The 21,447-nt window shown below is 40.0% G+C and overlaps 2 protein-coding genes and 1 non-coding gene across 3 annotated transcripts; 1 reads left to right on the top strand and 2 right to left on the bottom strand.

Moving 5' to 3' along the window:
- The first annotated feature begins 1,503 nt into the window (after window positions 1-1,503).
- On the top strand, window positions 1,504-2,271 carry LOC118404970 (uncharacterized transporter YdfC-like). Its single transcript, XM_035804369.1, has one exon. It carries the CDS (start codon window positions 1,504-1,506, stop codon window positions 2,269-2,271), a length of 768 nt encoding a protein of 255 aa, XP_035660262.1.
- Window positions 2,272-5,830: 3,559 nt separating this feature from the next.
- On the bottom strand, window positions 5,831-21,424 carry LOC118404659 (ATP-dependent RNA helicase DDX54-like). The gene is made up of 18 exons (XM_035803900.1): window positions 21,211-21,424; window positions 20,317-20,446; window positions 19,737-19,807; window positions 19,159-19,344; window positions 18,634-18,683; window positions 18,317-18,358; window positions 17,824-18,041; window positions 16,987-17,180; window positions 16,241-16,451; window positions 14,842-14,965; window positions 13,041-13,289; window positions 12,590-12,650; window positions 12,135-12,314; window positions 11,003-11,148; window positions 10,353-10,457; window positions 9,411-9,515; window positions 7,249-7,376; window positions 5,831-6,756 (listed from the first exon to the last, which is right to left on the bottom strand). Exons 1-18 carry the CDS (start codon window positions 21,295-21,297, stop codon window positions 6,509-6,511), a joined length of 2,535 nt encoding a protein of 844 aa, XP_035659793.1. The 5' UTR covers window positions 21,298-21,424; the 3' UTR covers window positions 5,831-6,508.
- Window positions 15,443-15,576, bottom strand: LOC118405190. Its single transcript, XR_004829858.1, has one exon. It is a non-coding gene; the product is annotated as a small nucleolar RNA SNORA20 (small nucleolar RNA).
- Window positions 21,425-21,447: the final 23 nt, after the last annotated feature.

Below are 21,447 nucleotides of genomic sequence, written 5' to 3'. Positions count from 1 at the left end.
TAATCCTTGTTGCCATGGTAACTTTACGAAGAGCTGACCATTAAAGCATGGAGCGGTTGCCAGTTCGCGCATTGACTCCGATAAATGTGAATGACCTCAGTAAAACATTTTCATACAACTATGCGTGTCGATTTAAGCAGTTCTCGAAATAACCTTGTCACCACAGTACTACTGGCACATGGCTGTGCGGATGGTGTATTTAGACACTCTTTCTGTGACCCTGTAACAAGTTCGATTAGATCGTAAAATCAGGTTCGGGTGACTATATCACAGTCTGACATGAATGCAGAGACCAGGCATGGTTCAGAGGGCTAAAGTTTGGCTCGCAGCCCCAACGCTAATATTTCGGTGATCACAACAATCAAACATTCTGCGAAGTGCCGGTAAGTTATTGGTATACTAGTAAACTCAATGTTAACTTTTTAGGAGAAAAATTATCAAAGATGCAATTCTGTAATTCTGTATAGCCCTCGGCTCAGAGTATCCTAGTCTAGTTTTATACAGTTGTAGATTGAGGAATTTGGTCTTAGTAGGGAATGTCACGTTTTGTTGACCTGGAATATCAATATAGTATTCTAATAAGCTGCATGTTTGTGACTATTTTGAATAGATTTCCAACTGAGAGTTGTCTGCACATACATATTGCAACACCCCCTTAGGGTAAACCGGTAGATCACATTTCCAAACCAGGGCCCGGTCGGACAGCTTTTGGGGGTAAAAACAATGATATAAAAGACACCAAAATACGCAAAATGTCAAAAATAAGATCCATGGGCATTATTTGTGGTTACTTCTAGGTATACAGTTTAATTTTTCGCTTTTTTTAAACATCTTGACCGGGCCCTAGTTTGGAAATGTGCCCAGGCCTTAGGTCGGAAAGACCAGTTCAAATCAAGTCAATTATCCACCGTAGTTAAGAGAGACCTTGGGTTGAGCATTCAGTGGGACATTAATATGTAGAGTAGATCCATACTTATCATATGCACTCTTTTTGCGACTCTAAAAGAAGTTCATTTCGATCATTAAACCAGGCTTCTGACGACTGTATTACTTTTGAATTCTCTAAAACTTTTTAATTCATTGGATGTTATTACTGGTCTACAAAGAGGTAGACGCTATCTGTGATAGTATCCCTGGGCCAATATCAGACAATAGTAGTACAAAACTCTCCGAAAACATCTTACAACGATTATTCTTCTTTTCCAGACAAAGCTGAGATGATGACAACACTTGTTTCCTGGTCCTAGGACGACTCAAGACTTAACTGTCTTTAACTACGAATAAAAGGTCGGTTTTGGCAGGAAAATGTACTTGAAGGCGGCAAAAGGTCCATTTCTTAATTTGCTATCAACAATCCTTTTGGCTCTGTCAGCAGAATTCATGGCACTCAGCCATATTGGTGGTATACCGGGATTCCAACTGCTATTCTTCCTAAGAGTGACACAGTTTCTAACTGTTGTCGTGTGCGTGCCATTCTGCTGTCCAAAGCTAATAGGCGAAAACATGAGACAGAATGTTACACTGATTCTGTCGACTGTCGTAAACGCCGTCGGCAACACCCTGATGTACTTATCGTTCACCTACGCCGCCCCCGGAATCGCGTTTGGAATAATCCAAGGAACCGTACCGCTGTTTACAACCTGTATTGGCTTTCTAATACTAAAGGAAACCGTGACTCTTATTCCGTGTTGTGGGATACTCATCAGTTTGATAGGAGTGGTTCTAGTTGGTATCGGGATGGGAAACCAGGGCGCAGACTCTACCCAAAAGCTCGTCGTGTCGATCCTCTTGCCTCTGGCTGCTGCTTTGACCAGAGCGCCAGGGATGGTACTGTCTCGTGCTGTTCTGAAGGACCTTTCGGGTCTTACAATAGTGCTGTACTTATCGTTGTTTGGAACAGTGGCCCAGTTCATACTGACTAACTCGCTGGAGACACCTGTATGGACCATGTCGGCACAAACAGCAGGGTACGTGGCAGGCTTGGGCATATCGCAGTCGCTCGCAACATTAGCCATGTTGGGTGTACTAGATGTTGAAAAGGCATTCATCGCTGTTGCCATGGGAACGCTGGTGGTACCAATGACCATCTTTCTGGACTACCTCTTCCTGTCGAAGGTACCGGGACTACTGAAGTGGGTGGGCTTGTCTCTGGTGGTACTGGGTACGGTGGTACTTAGTATCTACACTTGGTGGAAGCATCATCAAGGGGAAAAGCACAAAAAACTACTGGAAAATCTGGACTTTTCACATCTGCAAGATGATGAAGACTGAATCACCCAATGACAGATACAGTCGAACTAAATTAATAACTATGGTGTAGCCTGTAACATTCAACAGGCCTATTACATCATATTAAGAACGTTACCATGATGTGATATTATTTACCTTTACCATCATCTATATTACGCTTGACACACAACATGAATGTATGACTGTATAGATATCAGAATAAGCAAATCAGATCAGTGAAGTTTAAGAGTCACAACTTTTGTACCCATATTTTGAATAAAATATTCAACATTTGTGGTCTGTGGTGTTTGCCATTTTACTTGTAAATGTAATATCTAGATCTTAATATTTAGAACAAAAGCTCATATTGCAACCTACTGTATTCATCAGCCTTTGATATATCATACCTACAAATATTAATTCATTTGATTAATCTCTTTTGAAATAAATTAAGATTTTCCAGGATTAAAGTGTTCGTCCGGAATTATACTGTCGCCTGTTAATAGTAGATTTAAGGTTCAATTCAAGATTTTAGACTTAACATCAAGAAGACTGCCGACCAAGGATGTAAGGGGTTCCTCTTACCCCTGACTTGTGTGGATCCCTGACATTGCCACTAGCCAAAGCTAGGTACTCGTGTCCACCTGAGTCAAGTGAGGAAAGCCGTATAAAGTGTATTTCCCAAGGGCACCAGATCGGTGACATGGCAGGATTCGGACCCCGTATCTCTTGGGTCTGAGTCCAACGTGCTGCCGATTGCGTCACGCGATCCCATTCACAGGGACACATGCAGGTGATAAAGTAGGTAAGATCGCCTCTGGGGAGGTCACCGCTTTTAAAGCTCCGGTTGGGTAAGTTGGACAACTTTTTCTGATAACAAGATTAGGTGCTGTAATACGGACAGCCCACTCTTCAACACACAGTCACACACAGTCTATAGGAAGCTTGGTAAGTCTTTTTACATGAAGACTTATTTTCAGGGGGGTTGTACATTCCCTTTCTCTTTGTGTTCACGGGAACTTTGCGAAGAGCTGACCATTAAAGCAAGGACTGAGCGGCTGCCAGTTCGGGTGCTGATCTGATAAAGGTGTATGACCTCAGTAAAGCATGTTCATATCGCTCTGCTTGCCGGTTAAAACAGTTCCAGTAGAATTCTGTCACTAGAGTACTCCTGACACCTTGCTGTAATGATGGTGTATTTATAATTTAGGCACTCGAGCTCTTTCTTCAAAACAAAAACGTTCAATTAGATCAAGGACGTTATACTGTAAAAGCATTTAATTTCGCGGGGATTTAATTTCGCGGTAGCGGGAAAAATGACTTTTCGCTGTGGCTTTAATTTCGCGGTGAGACCATAGACTGCAATCTAATACCATAATAGAAAAATGTTCGCGGTAAAGTGGTTACCGCGAAAATTAATACACCGCGAACATTTCTGCATTTACAGTATTTCATATAACGTCCATGATTAGATCGTTAAATCAGGCTTCGGGTGACTATGTCACTGACATGAATGCAGAGACCAGGCTTGGTTTACAAGGATGAAGTTCGGATATACTTCGTTGATCACAACAATTAAACTTTCTGCGAATTCCCGGTAAGATATTAGCGAACTAAATGTTAACCGATTCCCGACTAGGAGTTGTCTGCACATAATGCAACAACCCCTAAGGCTTAGGTCACATTTCCAAACCGGGGCCCGGTCGGGATGTTTAAAGAAGCGAAAATGAAAATGTATACCTAGAAATATACACAAATCATTCCATGAATCTTATTTTGACATTTTATGTATTTTGATGTCTTTTATTTCATTATTTTCGCTTCCGAAAGCTGCCCGGCCGGCCCCAGTTTGGAAATGTGACATAGGCCTAGGGCAGGACAAAATCAGGATTGAGCGTTCAGTGGGTCGTTATGTAGAGCAGATCTGTAACGTTACTGACCTTAACACGATATCAACGCTATTATAGAAATTGCTAGACTTTCTTTCCAACGCTGAATTAATACAGGGACGTACCCTAAATTTTCGGTCAAACTCCGTCGACCTTGTTCACAGACTTGTTAACCATCCTGTGAACAAGGTCGACGGAGTTTGACCGAAAATTTAGGGCAAGTCCCCGTATTAATTCAGTGTTGGAAAGAAAGTTTAGCAATTTCTATAATTTATTCTACCAACACAGATGAACTTTCATACTACGATATCAATTCTTTTTAAACTTTGTAATTCAATGGATCTTATTACTATTCTAATAGACATTTTGTCTTATGACTTGGAGCATGATTTATATATATTTACACGAAGTCATTGTTATTACTTTCATTTTGATTTCCCTATTTTTCTATTCTGTTAAGTCACAATTGTTTCATTTTTTGTTGTTATATTTTCTATTATTTTAATTTGGACTCCAGAAAGAATAGTGATGTATCAATTATGGATATCCCAAGAAACCAAAGCAAACTGGTCTACAAAGAGGTATGCGCCATCCATGATAGTATCTCTAAACCAATATCAGACAATTGCAGTACAAAACTCTCCACAAATATCTCACAAACGATTATTCTTCTTTTCCAGAGATAGCTGAAATGACAACACTCGATCCCCGGTCCTAAGACGACACACATAATGTAACTGTCTTTAACTACGAATAGAAGGTCGAGTTCCACAGGAAAATGTACTTGAAGGCGGCAAAAGGTCCATTGCTTAATTTGCTATCAACAATTCTGTCAGCTTTGTCAGCAGAATTCATGGCACTCAGTTATATTGGTGGAGTGCCAGGATTCCAACTGCTATTCCTTCTAAGAGTGACACAGTTTCTTACTGTTGTCGTGTGTGCTCCATGCTTTTGTCCAAAACTGATAGGTGAAAACATGACGCAGAATGTTACACTGATTCTTTTGATGGTTATAAATGACGTCACCAACACCTTGATGTACCTGTCTTTCATCTATGCCGCCCCTGGAATCGCGTTTGGAATCATCCAAGGTACTGTAGCATTATTCACAACCTGTATTGGCTTTCTAATACTAAAGGAAACCGTTACTCTTATACCGTGTTGTGGGATACTCATCAGTTTGATAGGAGTGGTTCTAGTCGGTATCGGGATGGGACACCAGGGCACAGACTCGACCCAAAAGCTCGTTGTATCAATTGTCTTACCTCTGGCTGCTGCTTTGACCAGAGCACCTTCGATGGTGCTGTCCCGTGCTGTTCTGAAATACCTTTCTGGTCTGACAATAATGCTGTACTTATCGTTGTTTGGAACAGTGGCCCAGTTTATACTGACTTACTCACTGGAGACTCCTGTATGGACCATGTCGGCACAAACAGCAGGGTACGTGGCAGGGTTGGGCATATCCCAGTCTCTCGCCACATTGGCCACCTTGGGTGTACTAGATGTCGAAAAGGCATTTATCGCTGTTGCCATGGGAACGTTGGTGGTACCTATGACTATCCTCCTGGACTACCTCTTCCTGTCGAAGGTACCGGGACTACTGAAGTGGGTGGGCTTGTGTTTGGTGGTACTGGGTACGGTGGTACTTAGCATCTACACTTGGTGGAAGCATCATCAAGAGGAAAGGCATAAAAAACTACTGGAAAATCTGGACTTTTCCCATCTGCAAGATGATGAGAACTGAAATGCTTTGTTAAAACAAAAATAAGACGCACATGATATACAGTATTACAAACTCAATTAGGAACTTTGTCGTAAAATTATCATTAAAGCTGGTTATATTATACAATAGGTACAAGGTATAAGGTAAGGCTTGTATTTTTTAGCACATAACAGCACTGAATGTATGAAGAGTCACAGGTCAAAATGACCACAATTGTACGGATCTTTATGAAGAAATTCATGCAGTGTCAATTTAGTATTCTCCACAGGTTGCTATAGAATTAGAAAATAGCAGATATTATCCAATAGATAAAGGTTGCAAACTGTCTTCTGGACACATAACTCCTCTGGCATACTACTGTAAATGCAGAAACTTTTGCTGTGGTTTAATGTTTGTGGTTTGCGTGGTGGCGACTTTATGTGAACATTTTTTCATCGCAGTAAGAAACCACAGTGTATGGTGCTAAAACTTAAAACCACTGTGAAAAGTCCTTTTCCCCGCTACTGCAAAATTAAATCCCGGCGAACATTTCTGCAATTTCAAGTATCATACCTGCCTCGAACAGCACTGCACTACATCTGAGTAATAGGGCCACCCTCGTCTAGTACTCATATATTGCTCTTCATATAACTCTTCAGAAACATTAATTTCTTTTAATGAATAATTATCAGTGTCTTTTGCCCCCTGCTATGGCTCTCCTTTTCTGCTTGATAGCTTGCCGAGCTCCCTGGAAGGCTTGCTCTCTCTCCTTCTTTATTCTACTCTTTAGGATCTGGTCTGTAGACTTGAGTTCTGAGCGAGGTCTTCTTGCTCCTCCCTGGTTCCTTGGCTGTTGTCCATCCTTCCTCTTACCACCAAACTTTGATGGGAACTTCTGTCCTGGAGACTTATCCCCTCCTGTTGGTCTGTTTTTTCCTGGGTAAGAGAAAAGGATACATTGATAAACATGAAAAATGACACTTTTGTAAAATGGTATATAATCGTAATGGCCTACATGTTCACCTCTATGACAGTGAATAATGATTATCATAGTAAATAAATGTCTCTTCTATCATTAAGCTTTCTGCTTTCTTCATTACTAAGGAAAGCTTAGGGGAACTCAATTTTGGAATATCCTAGAAGGCAAAATGACACTAGACATTAAAATGGAAACTAAGAACTTGATTTCTGATCAGCACTTTGCTGTCTTTGTTTACAATTTTGTCAAAACTACCCCAACCTATTAAATAGTCACATTTTCAAATGCATGTTGATAAATAAAAGAGATAAGTATACTTAGGATTTGGTTTTTTTTTCAGAATCAATTGCAAACAAAATCGTAGCAAAATCCAGTGACTGGATGGGAGTATGGTAGTCATGCTAGGAAAATCTAAAAAAAAATTATATAATTGTTGTTCTGCTTCCTACCTCTCTTTTTCCCCTTCCATTGCTTTTTCCCCTTCCCCCCTTTCTGGCCAGTGGACTGGTCCTGCTCATTCTCCTCCTCTTCTCTCTCCTGCTCCCTCATTTTGCTCTGCTGTAACCAACGCTTGTATCTGAGAGGTCAAAGGTCAAGGTTTATGACCCACACATCTTCAACAGCAATACGACCAGTGCCCTCTGAATCACTACAAGACTAGGGTTAACATGATTTGATATATGATTTGACCTCTGACCTCCACCCCATCTCTTGACATATTGATTTTGACCTTGCAATTGGAACGTTTTTTGATTTTGTTTTGACGCACCGGTTTTATGTTTTCTGTATGTTGTCCCTGGGTGTTCAAAGTTTGACTGATTGTTACCACGTTTTGTCCTGTATCTGTTATTATATTGCAATCCATACATAGTATGGGATTGCAATATATTGTTTTTGCTGAGTTTCTTCTCCTGTCAAATCTTCAGACCCCTTTAACTTTTTCATTTTTCGGCCAAATGAGCTGAAATTTGGCATGGGGGTAGGGATATCAAATACCCCCAGGTGTTTTTTTCACTTTTTTGATAGAGGCCTTAGAATTTATGATATTTAGGGTTTTTGGTCATTTTTAGACAAAATATGTATATTTTGGGTCCCTGTGCCCTGGTATTACAAGCTAATGACCTGAAATTTGGTACAGAGGTGCATTGGACATATGGACACAGAAAACCATCAACACTTTATTCATAGATCACTTCAAAAATTAGTTATTTTAGGGTTTTTGGCCATTTATTACGAAAAATGTATATTTTTGGCTCCTATGCCCTTGTATTAAAACCAAATGACCTGAAATTTGGTACAGAGGTGCGTTTGACATATGACCACAGAACCCCATCAACGCTATATTCATTGTTTACTCCGAAAATTAGTTATTTTAGGGTTTTTGGCCATTTTGGACTAAAAATGCATATTTTTTGCTCCTATGCCCTTGTATAGAAACCAAATGACCTGAAATTTGGTACAGAGGTGCATTGAACATATGCTCACAGGACCCCATTGGCACTTTCTTCATAGATCACTTCAAAAATTAGTTATTTTGGGGTTTTCAGTCATTTTTGACTAAAAATATATATTTTTGGCTTCTATGCCCTTGTATGTAAACCAAATGACCTGAAATTTGGTACAAAGGTAAATTGGACATATGACAACAGGACCCCATCAACACTTTCTTCATAGAGCACTTATGAAATGAGTTATTTTGGGGTTTTTAGCCATTTTTAACTAAAAAATGTATATTTTTGGCTCCTATGCCCTTATATTGAAACCAAATGACCTAAAATTCGGCATAAAGGTGTGTAGGACAAGTGCCCACAGTACTTCATTTTCCCTTTGAGCAAACAGTACTTCAAATTGTTGAATTTTGGGATTTTTTCAAGGATGAACATGGATTGCAATATGCTGTATTTGCTCCTAAGCAAATGTCGGCCTTTCTAGTTTACATGTATGTTTGATGGGCCCCCTTGGAAATCAACTATGCACTGTTGTAGGGGCTACCCATTTGTTTCAAGATGAAATAAATAAATAAATAAATAACATACATGCATGTTCACAAGTCACCGAGCACCATTGAATGGGATAGGGTAGATTTTCAAGCCATAAAATAATGGCTACTTTGAAGTTTAATGACCTTCTCAGGGTTGGACAAGTTTTCTAAAATTCACTTTCCCCATCGGGCAAGTACATGAGAAAATCTACTTACCCAAACCAACTTTTCACTTGCCCGAAATTTAGATGACATTTTTCAATGTATTTTTACTGCCATTGATGATAATTTTGTTATTGGCTGTATTTTTCTGTATTGACCAATGCTTGATGCCATGATTGTGAAAAGTATTAAGTATATCAAAATCTCACTCAATCAGTCAATGGAAAAAAAAACTAACTCGCCTGATTGGCACTTACACTTGCCCAGGACAAAGGGACTTGCCCAACCCTGCTTCTACTAAGTTCTAGTAATAAATTTATTCAGCAGAAGTTGATTCACAGTGGCTTGAAAATATAAATGATAACAACAATAAGTATCTTGGCAGTACTTTAAGATCATTGATGTCAAGTGTCTACAAACTTGAATTAAGAAACAACTCCTAAAATAATGATTATTGACAAAGGATACGAGTCAGTCTTGAATGATGCAGATACCCAGGTTCCACTTTCTGTCTTGATTTTCTTCTTTTTCAGATCAATTCCTTCCTTCACAAACTTCTTCTTCTTCCTATCCCTGAAAACAATGATTCGGATGATAGTCAATAAAAATAGGACATTATGATTATGCAACACACTACATTTGTGTGCAAGGATGAGCTTATACATCCAGGTAATAGGTAATATGCAACATAACAATCACTCCAGCAACTTGATATAAAGTGGAAACAGAAGTTTCAGATAGCATTCGTCAGTGCAAAATTCAGCAGATGCTGTGTTAACATTTCAAAATTTTATCCTGTTGCTTGAGTAATCGTGTCTGCAACACATTTCTGCTTACAATACATAAAAAGGAAAGTGCAATATTCAGCATATACCATCATATAGCTATATTACGTGCGAATACATACATGTATGTATAGATATCATAATTAATTTATAGTCATAGATGAAATATTACTCCAAAATCCATTGTTTGAAGATGGCCACACTGTCAGAACATTGAAAAATCAGCTATGTTTATCAATATGTAGAGGAGGCTCTGAGGTTCTACTTTAAGTGCAATGGCTTATACACAGTGGACCTTTATGCAGCCAATTAACTTAATCAAAGTTAATGTATAGAACTACAGTCAAACCTGTCTATAGCGGCCACATAAGGGACCGGACAAATTTGGCCACTATAGACAGGTGGCCTCTGTATAGAGGTGGCAACTTGTAGATAAAATACCCAAGGGACCGACAAAAAGTGGCCACTATGGACAGGTGGCCCCTCTGTAGAGGTGGTCCCTAATACAGGTTTGACTGTAATGTGTTGTATGCCCATAACTTGCTTTCTGTTTCCTGCTTTCAAACAAACAAACAAACAAACAAACAAAAAACAAGAAAACAAATAAGGTGTAAACCAAGTTTACCATTTGAGCTGGTTCTTTTGCTGTTTGGCTTTCTCAGCCTCATCTGCAGCCAGATCTAACATGGCGTCCGAAGCCTGGACCTGGAAGGAGCTCTCTAACCCGAGTCTGGGGAGAAGAACAAGTCTTAGAACAAAGGTGAGCTATACAGTGCAGTCAAACGTTTGCATTTGGTAAATCCTGGGGTGAAATCCTGGCTGAGTAAGACCAAAGACTTATGCTTTCTTGGCTATCAAAACACAGTTTTGCTTTCTTGGCTATCACAATGCCATTTTCAATGCAAAATGTGCCAAATTTTTGTGTTGGACTATTTCTAGATGCCATACTTTTGAAAGAGGAGAACTATGAAAGTTGAACAAAGTCACCACTACTAGTGGCTAGCTCATTGATGTAGTGCTTGCACAACAGTGTGGCCCAAGGGCTATAGAAATGGAGATGGGCACAGCCCTATACACCAAAAAGTGTGGGAAGACTTTTAACCATATATATTTTATCACATGTACAAAGAAGACTTTTAACCTTAACCTTAGTTACATGTACAAAGAAAAATCTCAACCCTTACTTATAGTTATACACTTTGCCACTGGGCAATACATTTAAGAAATTTTAAATTTATTAGTTCTAACAAGAAGAAGAGGAATATCATTATGTACCCTTTCTCAGAGTGGTGGTCCTGTGGTCTGTATGGTAAGAAATGTTCCTCGTCTCTGAAGCCCTGCTTCTGTTTCTTTCCCACGTTCCCGTCATCTTCCGCATGTTTCCTCTTGTGCCCTGGTGCAACCACAGTGGAGAAGGTGTCCTGCAAGTACAGGTCCACAGAGTTTAGGGGCATAAACAAAAGTGATCTTGAACCAGCTCAGCTCAAATGAACTTGATGAACGGTTGAGCTACTCTTCTATTGCTTGTGACAGCTTACTAATGTTACAATATTTTTTGACAATGATAATACATTAATTTTTGTATCTATTGTAAGAAAAGACTACTAGTAATTGAGCTTGTATTGCCAAAAAGCAGTCACCTCAAGGCTCAAGCATTTTGGAAATGACAAACATTTCAGGTAGCTTCTACTACCTTTTGTCAGTAACACTTTGTCGGATATCTGGTAGAAAACAGGTTTTGTCTCGACAATATCAGGTTCTACTTAGGTTAGGATACCACTTAAGCACATGACTTTCCTCACTCCACCCAAGTGTAAAAATTGTGGGGAAAAATGACATTACAAGTCATTAACAAAAGATGCTTGTATGGTGACTTTTAAGAAAGGATAAATATTTAGACCCATTCCGAAATAAAGAACACCAAAGTTACTGTATCCCATCCGTATAACTGTCCATGCTACTGCAAAAGGCATGGCAGCAAAGTAAATGGGAAAGAACGTCCTAATTTTGACCTAAAAATTCAGTTTTAACATGCAGGTCTCTCCAGTTGTTTATGTATAATATCTTTTAAAGCAGATCTGTATAAGACTGCATTGTACTTTAAAGAACATGTAACGTATTTACCTATATAGGGGGTGGTTAACAGTTAGCTGGACCTGTTTCAGAACTATACAACTTCTAAGAACCAAGTACAGTAACATTCTAAATAAGTGCAACAATGAAGTATCAATAATGGTTTAATGAAGCCAAACATATCAACCAGACAGGATCTGGTCTGGACCTGAGACTCTGAACCTAAACCTGGACTTGGAAGTTAGAACTGAATATGCCTAGCCCTGCTCCATTGATCCTTGGAGCACACCACCAAGAAAAAATTGTACATCGTAAGAACTAAGATGCATCTTACCTCAATATCCTGTTCTGAGGTCATTTCTGTGTTACTTGCATGTACAGCAGCGCCCCCTATATCTTGCTTGCTGCTTTTCTGGTCCTGCAGGCGCCGGATGACCCCCTGGTGAACACTCCTCTTACTCTTCATCACAGAAAATGCTGGGTTCTTATTGCTCGCAGAGACTTCAAAAATGGTCTAAGTTGGGGAAAAATATGTTTGTCCATAAAAAAAGATTCTGATAAACTTAAATGTTGTGCCTGCACACAACTATGGTAAAACACAAGTTGAGGAGTTAATGTTCACCATGTTTCATTTAAGTGCATCACCTAGCAGTCAATAGAGGTACTGCAAGTGATGAAAGTTACTGTTTCAACACAGAAACACGGTACAGATTTTTCTAAAATAAACATGATTGTGTTACATTTCCACATGTTATCATAGGAAATTTTGATAAAAACATGACAACTCACACTGTTGGGTTTGTAGTTCCGTACCCCATCCACAAACTCTGCCAGCTTATCCTCAACTTCACTGCAGTCTGCAACTGTGGAAACGAAAAGATCTTACAAAATTGCATGAGAATAATAGGGGCATCACAGCAAAAGCATGGGTGTTGCGGTAACTAGCTAGGCCAATAGAAATACCGATGTATGCTATACCAAAGAAAAACAATGTCATACAATGTGAAATGCACAATCCCATTATAAAAGCATGGGTGTTGCGGTAACTAGCTAGGCCAATATAAATACTGGTGTGTTCTATACCAAAGAAAAACAATGTCATACAATGTGAAATGTGTTGTATTGAGTAATGATGTTGGAATACTAGAAATCTTAGCACAACAGTATAGATAGATTGTAGTTGTTAATAACCTGTGCCTTGTAAGTTGTATATATAGTAACTGTTGTGCAATCAATGGACTGTATCATATTACCCAGTAGAGGATGAAAGCCCATCTGTGCCGTGTCCATTCCCTTCATCCGTTTGACGGACTCGTGTGACGGAGCTGACCGTGACTTGAGGTAGGCGCTGTACCCCCGCTCCGACACGCGCTTCAGGTTCCCCAGCTCCAGATTGTTCTCCTGGTACACCCGGATGTTGGCATCCTCATCATCTATGATGGACTGTGGGACCTTGCCGTACAAACCATCCCAGTCTGGAACACAGATTCTTTCTATTAAAAATGAATGAAGACCTTTACTGTACATTTTTGCCCAATCAAAACATGTTTCAGGTTTCCCAGCTCCAGATTCTTCTACAGGTACACCCGGATGTTGGCGTCCTCATCATCTATGATGGACTGTGGGACCTTGCCGTACAAACCATCCCAGTCTGGAACACAGATTCTTTCTATTATAAATGAATGAAGACCTTTATTGTACATTTTTGCCCAACCAAAACATGCTTCAGTTTCCCCAGCTCTAGATTGTTCTCCTGGTACACCCGGATGTTGGCATCCTCATCATCTATGATGGACTGTGGGACCTTGCCGTACAAACCATCCCAGTCTGGAACAGAAATTCTTTCTATTAATGACCAACAAAAAGACTGACAACTCCTGTCATGCTACTGATCTTGTGCCCTTGTCACTTTACATGACTTTCCTCACTCCACCCTGGTGTAAAAATGTTTGAGGAGCACAGTTCTAGCCAGCATCCGTCCTTCTGTCCTTTGACAGCTGGGGACGGACAAAAATTTTGCCCATTCCGGACAAAAATCGTTAAGATAATAAACAAAATTTTGCAAAGATCTCCAGAAATTCAGCACAGATGCCATTGAACCAAGCTGAGTTCACCAGCAAAAATTACCGAAATAGCGTTTCAGAGGGTCTTAGACTATTCTATATTTCTTTGTTCACATGTTTGAAGCCTGTGTGATACCAGCTCCAAACAAGGCAGCCAGCGTCTCTACATACTAAGGCGCTTGAGAAAGTTCAACCTGCCTACCGCAGACCTGGTTACGGTGTATACTTCGTATGTGAGGCCAGTACTGGAATATGCAGCCCCGGTTTGGAGTCCTGGACTAACAAACAAACAGTCATGGCAGCTCGAAACCATACAAAAGAGGGCCTGCAGAATCATCATGGGGAAGGGGTACACCAACTACGCTGAAGCCTGCGAACAGCTAGGTCTCCCGACACTGGGGAGTCGACGCGAACACTTGTGTCTCCGCTTCGGGAGGAAGCTGCTGAGTTGCACGTCCTTCAGAAGCCTACTCCCCCCTCTCCGAGGGCAGATCAGCACCCGACGCACTAGACAATCCAACGAACTTGATGTGATAAAAACCAGAACTGAAAGATTCAAAAAAAGCACCATCCCGTACATTGTAAGACTATTAAACGAAAATGTCCTCTAATGACGTCATGACACAGCTACCTAAAGACCACTTACCGGCGTACTTTGTTTTTATGAAATCATGTGCAATATCCGTGTTAGATAAGTGTTAAACTGTTTTTATATATAATGTTAAAGGTAATTCGGTTCAGCAATGTAATTCTTAACTGTGTATATAGTATTTTTAAAAAATTGTTCCCGTATCTTTTTTAAATGTAACACGGCAGCACAATTCAGGGTCTTACTGACCCTGCTACCTGTATCGTGCAGTTGGATAAGAAATAAACCATTATGATACGGAAAATTACCACCTGGTCCGGAACACGCATATCGAACGTTATCGCGGCCCAGGTATGACATAAATAACATATATCATACCTTCTGAAGACTTGTCCTTGCCGGCGACCTTGACTGCCCTCCCCAGGAACAGGTGCAGGTCTAACATGAGGGGGGTCTCATCTGGGGCCACCAGGGAGTACGCTGTACCTGACCTGCCGGCTCGCGCCACTCGACCTGGAGGGGGTGGTGGAATACATCCCAGTTTGGTTTCATATACTTTACATAGTGTTATATTACTTGCTGATCTCCTTATCTTGTTTCTTGCTGAATCCATGAAACACAAATGTGAATAAGATAGAACAAAATGATCCAAGTTGACTTTTGTTCTTCTAATTATAATCTCAAACTCAAAGAGCATTGCTTGATATGAAGTGAAATTTTTTTTTTTTATTGCTGACTGTGCAGTGCGGCCCAATTGGGTCATCTTTGCTCTTACATTTAACTTAAGCCATAACTTCCCAGTTTGCCTAAGAAGCATTTTATCCCTTCTCCAATGAATAGAAAACCTGATGAACTTACACAATACGACAATATAATCATAAATCCATTGCAATTGGTTGAATGAAGAAAAGCAGTAAAGAAACAGTACATGTAACTTAACAATATATTATCATTGTTTATACATTTACAACTGTGACAAAAGAAATGTTTAAATGTATGGTGTCTTTCAAGGAAGGATAAATGATTACTCCTTTCCCAATAGAAAGAACACCAAAGTTACTGTATCCCATCCGTATAACTGTCCATGCTACTACAAAAACCATGGCAGCAAAGTAAATGGGAAAAAGTAGTCTGATTTTCAACAAAACATAATGACAGGTTTCTTCTTGCTGTTTGTCATGTATAAGAGTTGCACAAAAGCGAGGTATTTTGCCCAGAACAATGAGGTCCTGATTTCAAGTAGTGTCAAGCTACTGATTGAGTATCCTTGGGAAAGGCATTTTTCACGGCTTTCCTCACTTCACACAGGTGTAAAAATGGGTACCTGACTTCAGTTGGGGAGGTAAAAAGGTGGTGTAAGGAAAGGGTTGAGCTCTGCCTCCCAATACTGTGCCCTAGACACAGTGAATAACAACCTACTGCTTCTACAGATTTAAGCTATGGCACTTACCTTTACCTTTCTACCTACATGTAATAGGTAGCAGTGGTTAGTGGCCCTGCCTCTGGAAATAGAGGCTGTGAGTTTGATTCTGACTGTGTCGCTCACCAGGCATGCACGCTACCAGAAAAGGTTGCAGTCCTTAGGACAGGACGTTAAGCTGTTGTCCACTGTTCATTGTGCTTGTCGAAAAGAGCTAGGGGAATTTCCCCGGTACAATGAACCTGTAAATACTGTACATAGTGTCTGTCCTCTCTGTCACGACCAGTGGAAGACTAGCTCTTCTAAAACTGGATCAAGATCACTTTCCTTTCTTTCCTTTCCGTAAAAACATAGGGAAAAAGTCTTACCAACTCTATGGACAAAGAGCTTTGGCTTGCATGGGAAGTTGTAGTTTATGACGTTATCCAACATGGGGATGTCTATCCCGCGGGCAGCGATGTCTGTCACCAGCATGACCTTAGTCTTCTTGTGGGTGAACTTGGCAATGTTGATCTTCCTGGCTGTCTGGTCTAGTGAGCTGTACACTGCACTACAGGACAGGCCTGCTTCTGTCAACAACTACAAATAGAGAGAGAAGACATTTGTCAACAAATGACAGTCTATGTATTAAGGGTGGGTACCAGTGCGATGTACCGGTACAAAACCTGTTTTTCTCTTTAGACCAGTCCAAAAATACGCAGATAAAGGTGAACTAGCGTTATTATAAGACTAGTACAGTGATAAAACTGGGCAATGGATATTCTGATTTGTAAGCATTTGGAAGCAATGGTACTTTTAGATACAAGTGAATGAATGAATGAATGACAACAGGCCTTCTGCAAGCAGACGGATGGCGTTTCGGGTGTTGGACCCATTCCTTTATTCACTGATGTGTAGCGACAAATCAGCACCAATTTGGACAATTCCAGACATTAGAGACGTTAAGGTTCTCAGACAAAATAGCAGAGAAGTGACAGTATATAATGTATAATAAAAGTTGGACCGAGAAGTGACTGACTGTGTATATAGTTGGAGCGAACTGCTATCCAGAAGGTACTCCGGCTAATTGTATACTACATAACACAAAAAAAACTTGCACATGATCTTACATTACCTCTTTAACATACTCCACATGGTGCTTAGTTGCCAGGAACACGACTGTCTGTTCCTCTGGCTTCACAACTGTTCTCAGCAGGTGGAGCAGGACAGCAGGCTTGTCCGCATCACGCATGGCGAGGAACGACATCTTCAACTGCTCGCTGATCTTCGTGTCCACGTCCAACCTGATGAGTGTAGGGTCATTCAGACCTATGGAAGGAACAGTAGCAAAGTATCTGTCAGTTACAGCTATTTTATGCTCATTGTTACCACAATTTGTACAGCAAAATATACACACAAAAATGTCTCAGTCAGTTAAATCTACCGCATTCTACGTTCATGCATCAAAGGATATTTAGACTTAAGAACCAGTTGAGTAAATGTTATGTTAAACTCAATATGTTGATATATTTATTTATCTGTTTTTACTCTGTTTGCATCTTGTTTGTATGCATAATATTGCATATATGTAAAGGACCTTACAAAAGTTGTTGTGTCAATAAAAATATCTTATATTCTGCTTTACATTGCCTTGCTAAGGTTGCTCTGAATTTGCAATATCTTACTTTTTAGTTTAGTACATTATGTGTCAATTACTAATGCTTAATCCATAAGTAACCAACATAAAGCATTGTTTATATGATTAATATAAATATACTTTGTGATCTTTGTCCCATTACTTCTTGCTCTTAGGGTCAAACCACAGTTGGTTTCAAATGAAACTCAGATGGAAAGATAAATACTTTGGAAGAAGAAATTCAGTTGTCCATTTTGATGAAAAGTTTTCGATATATACTGAAGTCAGATCAAGCTGTTGAGCATAAACTAATCTGAAACAAACACACAAACAAACCTGCTTGTGCAAACTGTACGAGCAGCTTGGGCAGCGTGGCGGAGAACAGCAGCGTCTGTCGTGCCTCGGGAAGACGACCGATGATCTCCTGGAGCTGGTCCGCAAAACCCATCTCAAACAACCTGTCTGCCTCATCAAACACGACATACTCCACTGTCATCAGTTTCTGCTCCATCTCCACCAGCACATGCAGCAGGCGGCCGGGGGTGCCGATGATTCTGGGAACAAAACACATGGTTAACCATTCAATCCTCTGAGACATGGTACAAATGTATATCTTAAACGTAAAGGAATTGCGCAGGTCCTTGCATGTAAAAAATGAAGTACATGTATATGTACTCATTACAACTTAATGCTGTAATTGCAGAAGATAGAGGCCTAGGACTTAATACAAATGTATTTGGCGAAACATACATGTCTATTGTATGTTTTTTACATTCAAAGCTTACAAGAGTACATACAATAACAAGGAAAATACAGCTGCAATACTTACATGTCTGGATTCTCATGTAGGGCTGCAAACTGATCTTCCATGCTGTAAAGGAGGCCCAAAAAAATTAATTTGTATCTATGCATTGTTTCCTTTGGCATCTTCTTACATTCAACAGTTACATATGGAGTAAAAAAAACCTCTGATAGACCAATCCTACAGCCCTATCATGTCCGGCAAATGAAAACATAAAAATGCCGCCCCTCTGTCATTAATTGGACAGCTGATTTTGATTCTATCATTCTACATGTATCATTCACAAGTCATATACTGGTAAAATGATAGAAGAACAGAAAAGTCAGTACAGATGTCTAACTAACCTGTCTCCACCAAGAATAAGAGCTGCCCTTAAACCAGTAAATCTGCCAAGCTGAAAAGGAATAAAACACATACAGTCAGAATTATGAAGATGGATTGTTGGAAAGCAGATGCAATACTAGTAAGATTTGATTAAGTCTGCTAAATGGTATATGAAAGACCAAGGACGTTAAAAAAATCATGATTTATTTAACCTCCTTGGAAAGACATGAAAAATAAGCACTGCTTCTTACCTATATAATAGATAATACATTGTGCAGTTAAAAAAGAATAAGCTTATCGGAATAAGTATGAACTGCACATTTGGAGTGTAATGCATTGTGGATGATATGTCAAAGTTGAAGACCCTTCATCATTGACTTGGGCAGCTCCCAGCCATCGTTACTTACGGTTCAGCTTCGTACCTTCCAACCGGATGTAGACTGCTTCTTTAATCTCCCTATGGGCTTTGCGTGGTTCTTGGTCAATAATGTTAATCTTGGGATGCACATTTGCAGTTCAAACAGCGAACTAGTTTATTTTCTTACCTCCTTAGTAAACTTCATGGTCTGCAGCGCTAGTTCCCTGGTGGGGGCCAGGATCAGGGCTCGGGCGCCGGACGTGCTGTGGGCGCGGAGTTTCTCAAACATGGGGATCAGGAACGCTGCGGTCTTCCCGCTACCTGTCCTCGCCATGGCAACAACATCCTTACCATCCATGATGATAGGGATGCACTGTGGGTGATACGAGTTTTCAACATCTTTTTGGTACTACATGTATAGGATATTGGGATTTCTTTTACACAACCTGTAGGTACTCACTTAACTTGCGTTTTGATGTCTCGCAGACATCTTCCTCCGAGCTTCTACCTGGTGTTCTATTTCTCGTACTATATGAAGCCAATGTAGAGGGCGCTTTTGCCATGAAAATACAATCCCAATTGTGGCTAAGTTTCCATTCCCCCTTGCTATCTACATTTTACTAGTACTAGTAGGGATGCACTGTGGATGATGAGAGATTCAACATCTCAAATTTTGGTGTTTGACATGTAATAGTATGCCAACAAATATATATTCTAGTTTCGGATTCAAATCAAAGAACTTATTGCAATTATTATCTTTATTACCTTTCTTTGAATAGGAGTTGGGACTTTATATCCTTTCTTCATGACTCCCTTGAAAATGCCATGAGACAAACCTGGAAAAAGAATTGTGTGTATATGTTAATGTAGAACTTGCAATATTACACATTATACATGACTTTATTGTACATGTATTACACATACTTGATCATTTTAATAGCTGAAAATAGCGCTACTTTTTCAGCACCTTGAGACGAAATCTAATAAAAAATAAACAAGACGAGAGCAACAACTTACAATGTATATTGTGACAATGTTGTAAGAGTGGCATCCATCATAAAAAAAGTAACACTCAGAAAATCAAGTATTATTAGGAAGAAAGAAAAGAAATGTGATGCTTAAAGTGAACACCCACTTAAATAGCATTCAACTATCATTATAGTATAAACAGTGTCTCACCCATTGACTAACTTACAATGTACATTAAGACAATGCTGTAAGGGTGGCAGCCATCAGAAAAAAAATGTAGCAAGAAGTATGATTAGGAGGAAAGAAAAGAAATGTGATGCTAAAAGCCCACTTAAATAGCATTCGTCTATGTATGATAGTATAAACAGAGTCTCACCCATAGACTGGAAGCCCCCTGACTTTTTCTTCTTCTTGTTCTGTGCTGTGACCAGCTGTCTCATGTCTGGTTCCACATCAGAGGTGGTGTCAGTACTGGGGAAACTGTACTTCATGGCAGAGGGGTTCGTCTGGACAACACGAGGGAGAAATTGTAAGTATACGCTTGCTTATATTAGGTATAACTCCTTGTACAGATTTCAATATCTATGTGCGGTGCTGTGGGCGACAGGAATTGTAGGTTTGTCAAAGGTGAATGGTTGAGACCAGACTGTTTGATAATAATAATCACCAGGTGTATTTTTCCAGCCAGTAGGTACCCAAATTATGAGTAATGAGGCTGTTTAATGTGGTCGAGGCACCTCCTCGAGCACGGGACCCCCGTTTTACGTCCCGGGCTCCCGGAAGACGATTTCGTGGAAAGCTTTGTGAGGCTACAGCAATCCGGTCATCCTTGGTTGGGGTTCTTCCATCCAAGAACTGACCGAACCGTCGCGTTGCTTAACTTCCGAAATCGAAGTCGTTTAAATCTCATTCTCAGGGGCCTTCACCTTTGACATATTACCCACAATTCCTGTAACCCGCACATGCATACTAGAATTTGCGAAATAGCTTATTTTCCTTCAGGTGCCCATGTTCCTTATCCTTAATCTTAGTTTTCTTACTCATCGTTCATAATTTTCTGTTATCTCTGATCATACCATACAAATAACAATTCTAACTCAACTCTTACCATAATTTTAACCTATCCGTTTCTATACATATCTTTGGGATTTTAGCATTCTAACTCTAAAATTTAACACTAAGCATGTACATGTGCATACGCGTGCAAGTCCACACCAACTTTTTTTCACGAGAGAGAGGGAGGGATACAAGCGTGTTGACAACTTCTTACCTCTGGCACGAGCTCAAATTCTCCCTCGCCATCCGATTCATCGTCCCCAAATTTCCGCCTGGGCTTTCTCTGCTTTTTCTGACCCATTATAATTCTTATAAGCCGTTCTTATATACTTAAAAATTTAATTTTTAGTTCCGCAAAGCCCTCCAGATCACATGGGCGCAGCCATCTTGGTATTGCATTGGATTCTGGGAATGCTGACGCAGCTACTTAAATGTAAGGGGGGATTAGAGA

This window comes from Branchiostoma floridae, chromosome 17, assembly GCF_000003815.2.
Source record: "Branchiostoma floridae strain S238N-H82 chromosome 17, Bfl_VNyyK, whole genome shotgun sequence".
Lineage (NCBI taxonomy): Eukaryota > Metazoa > Chordata > Leptocardii > Amphioxiformes > Branchiostomatidae > Branchiostoma > Branchiostoma floridae.
The sequence above is the reverse complement of the archived record's forward strand: the minus strand, read 5'-3'. Positions and strand labels throughout refer to the sequence as shown.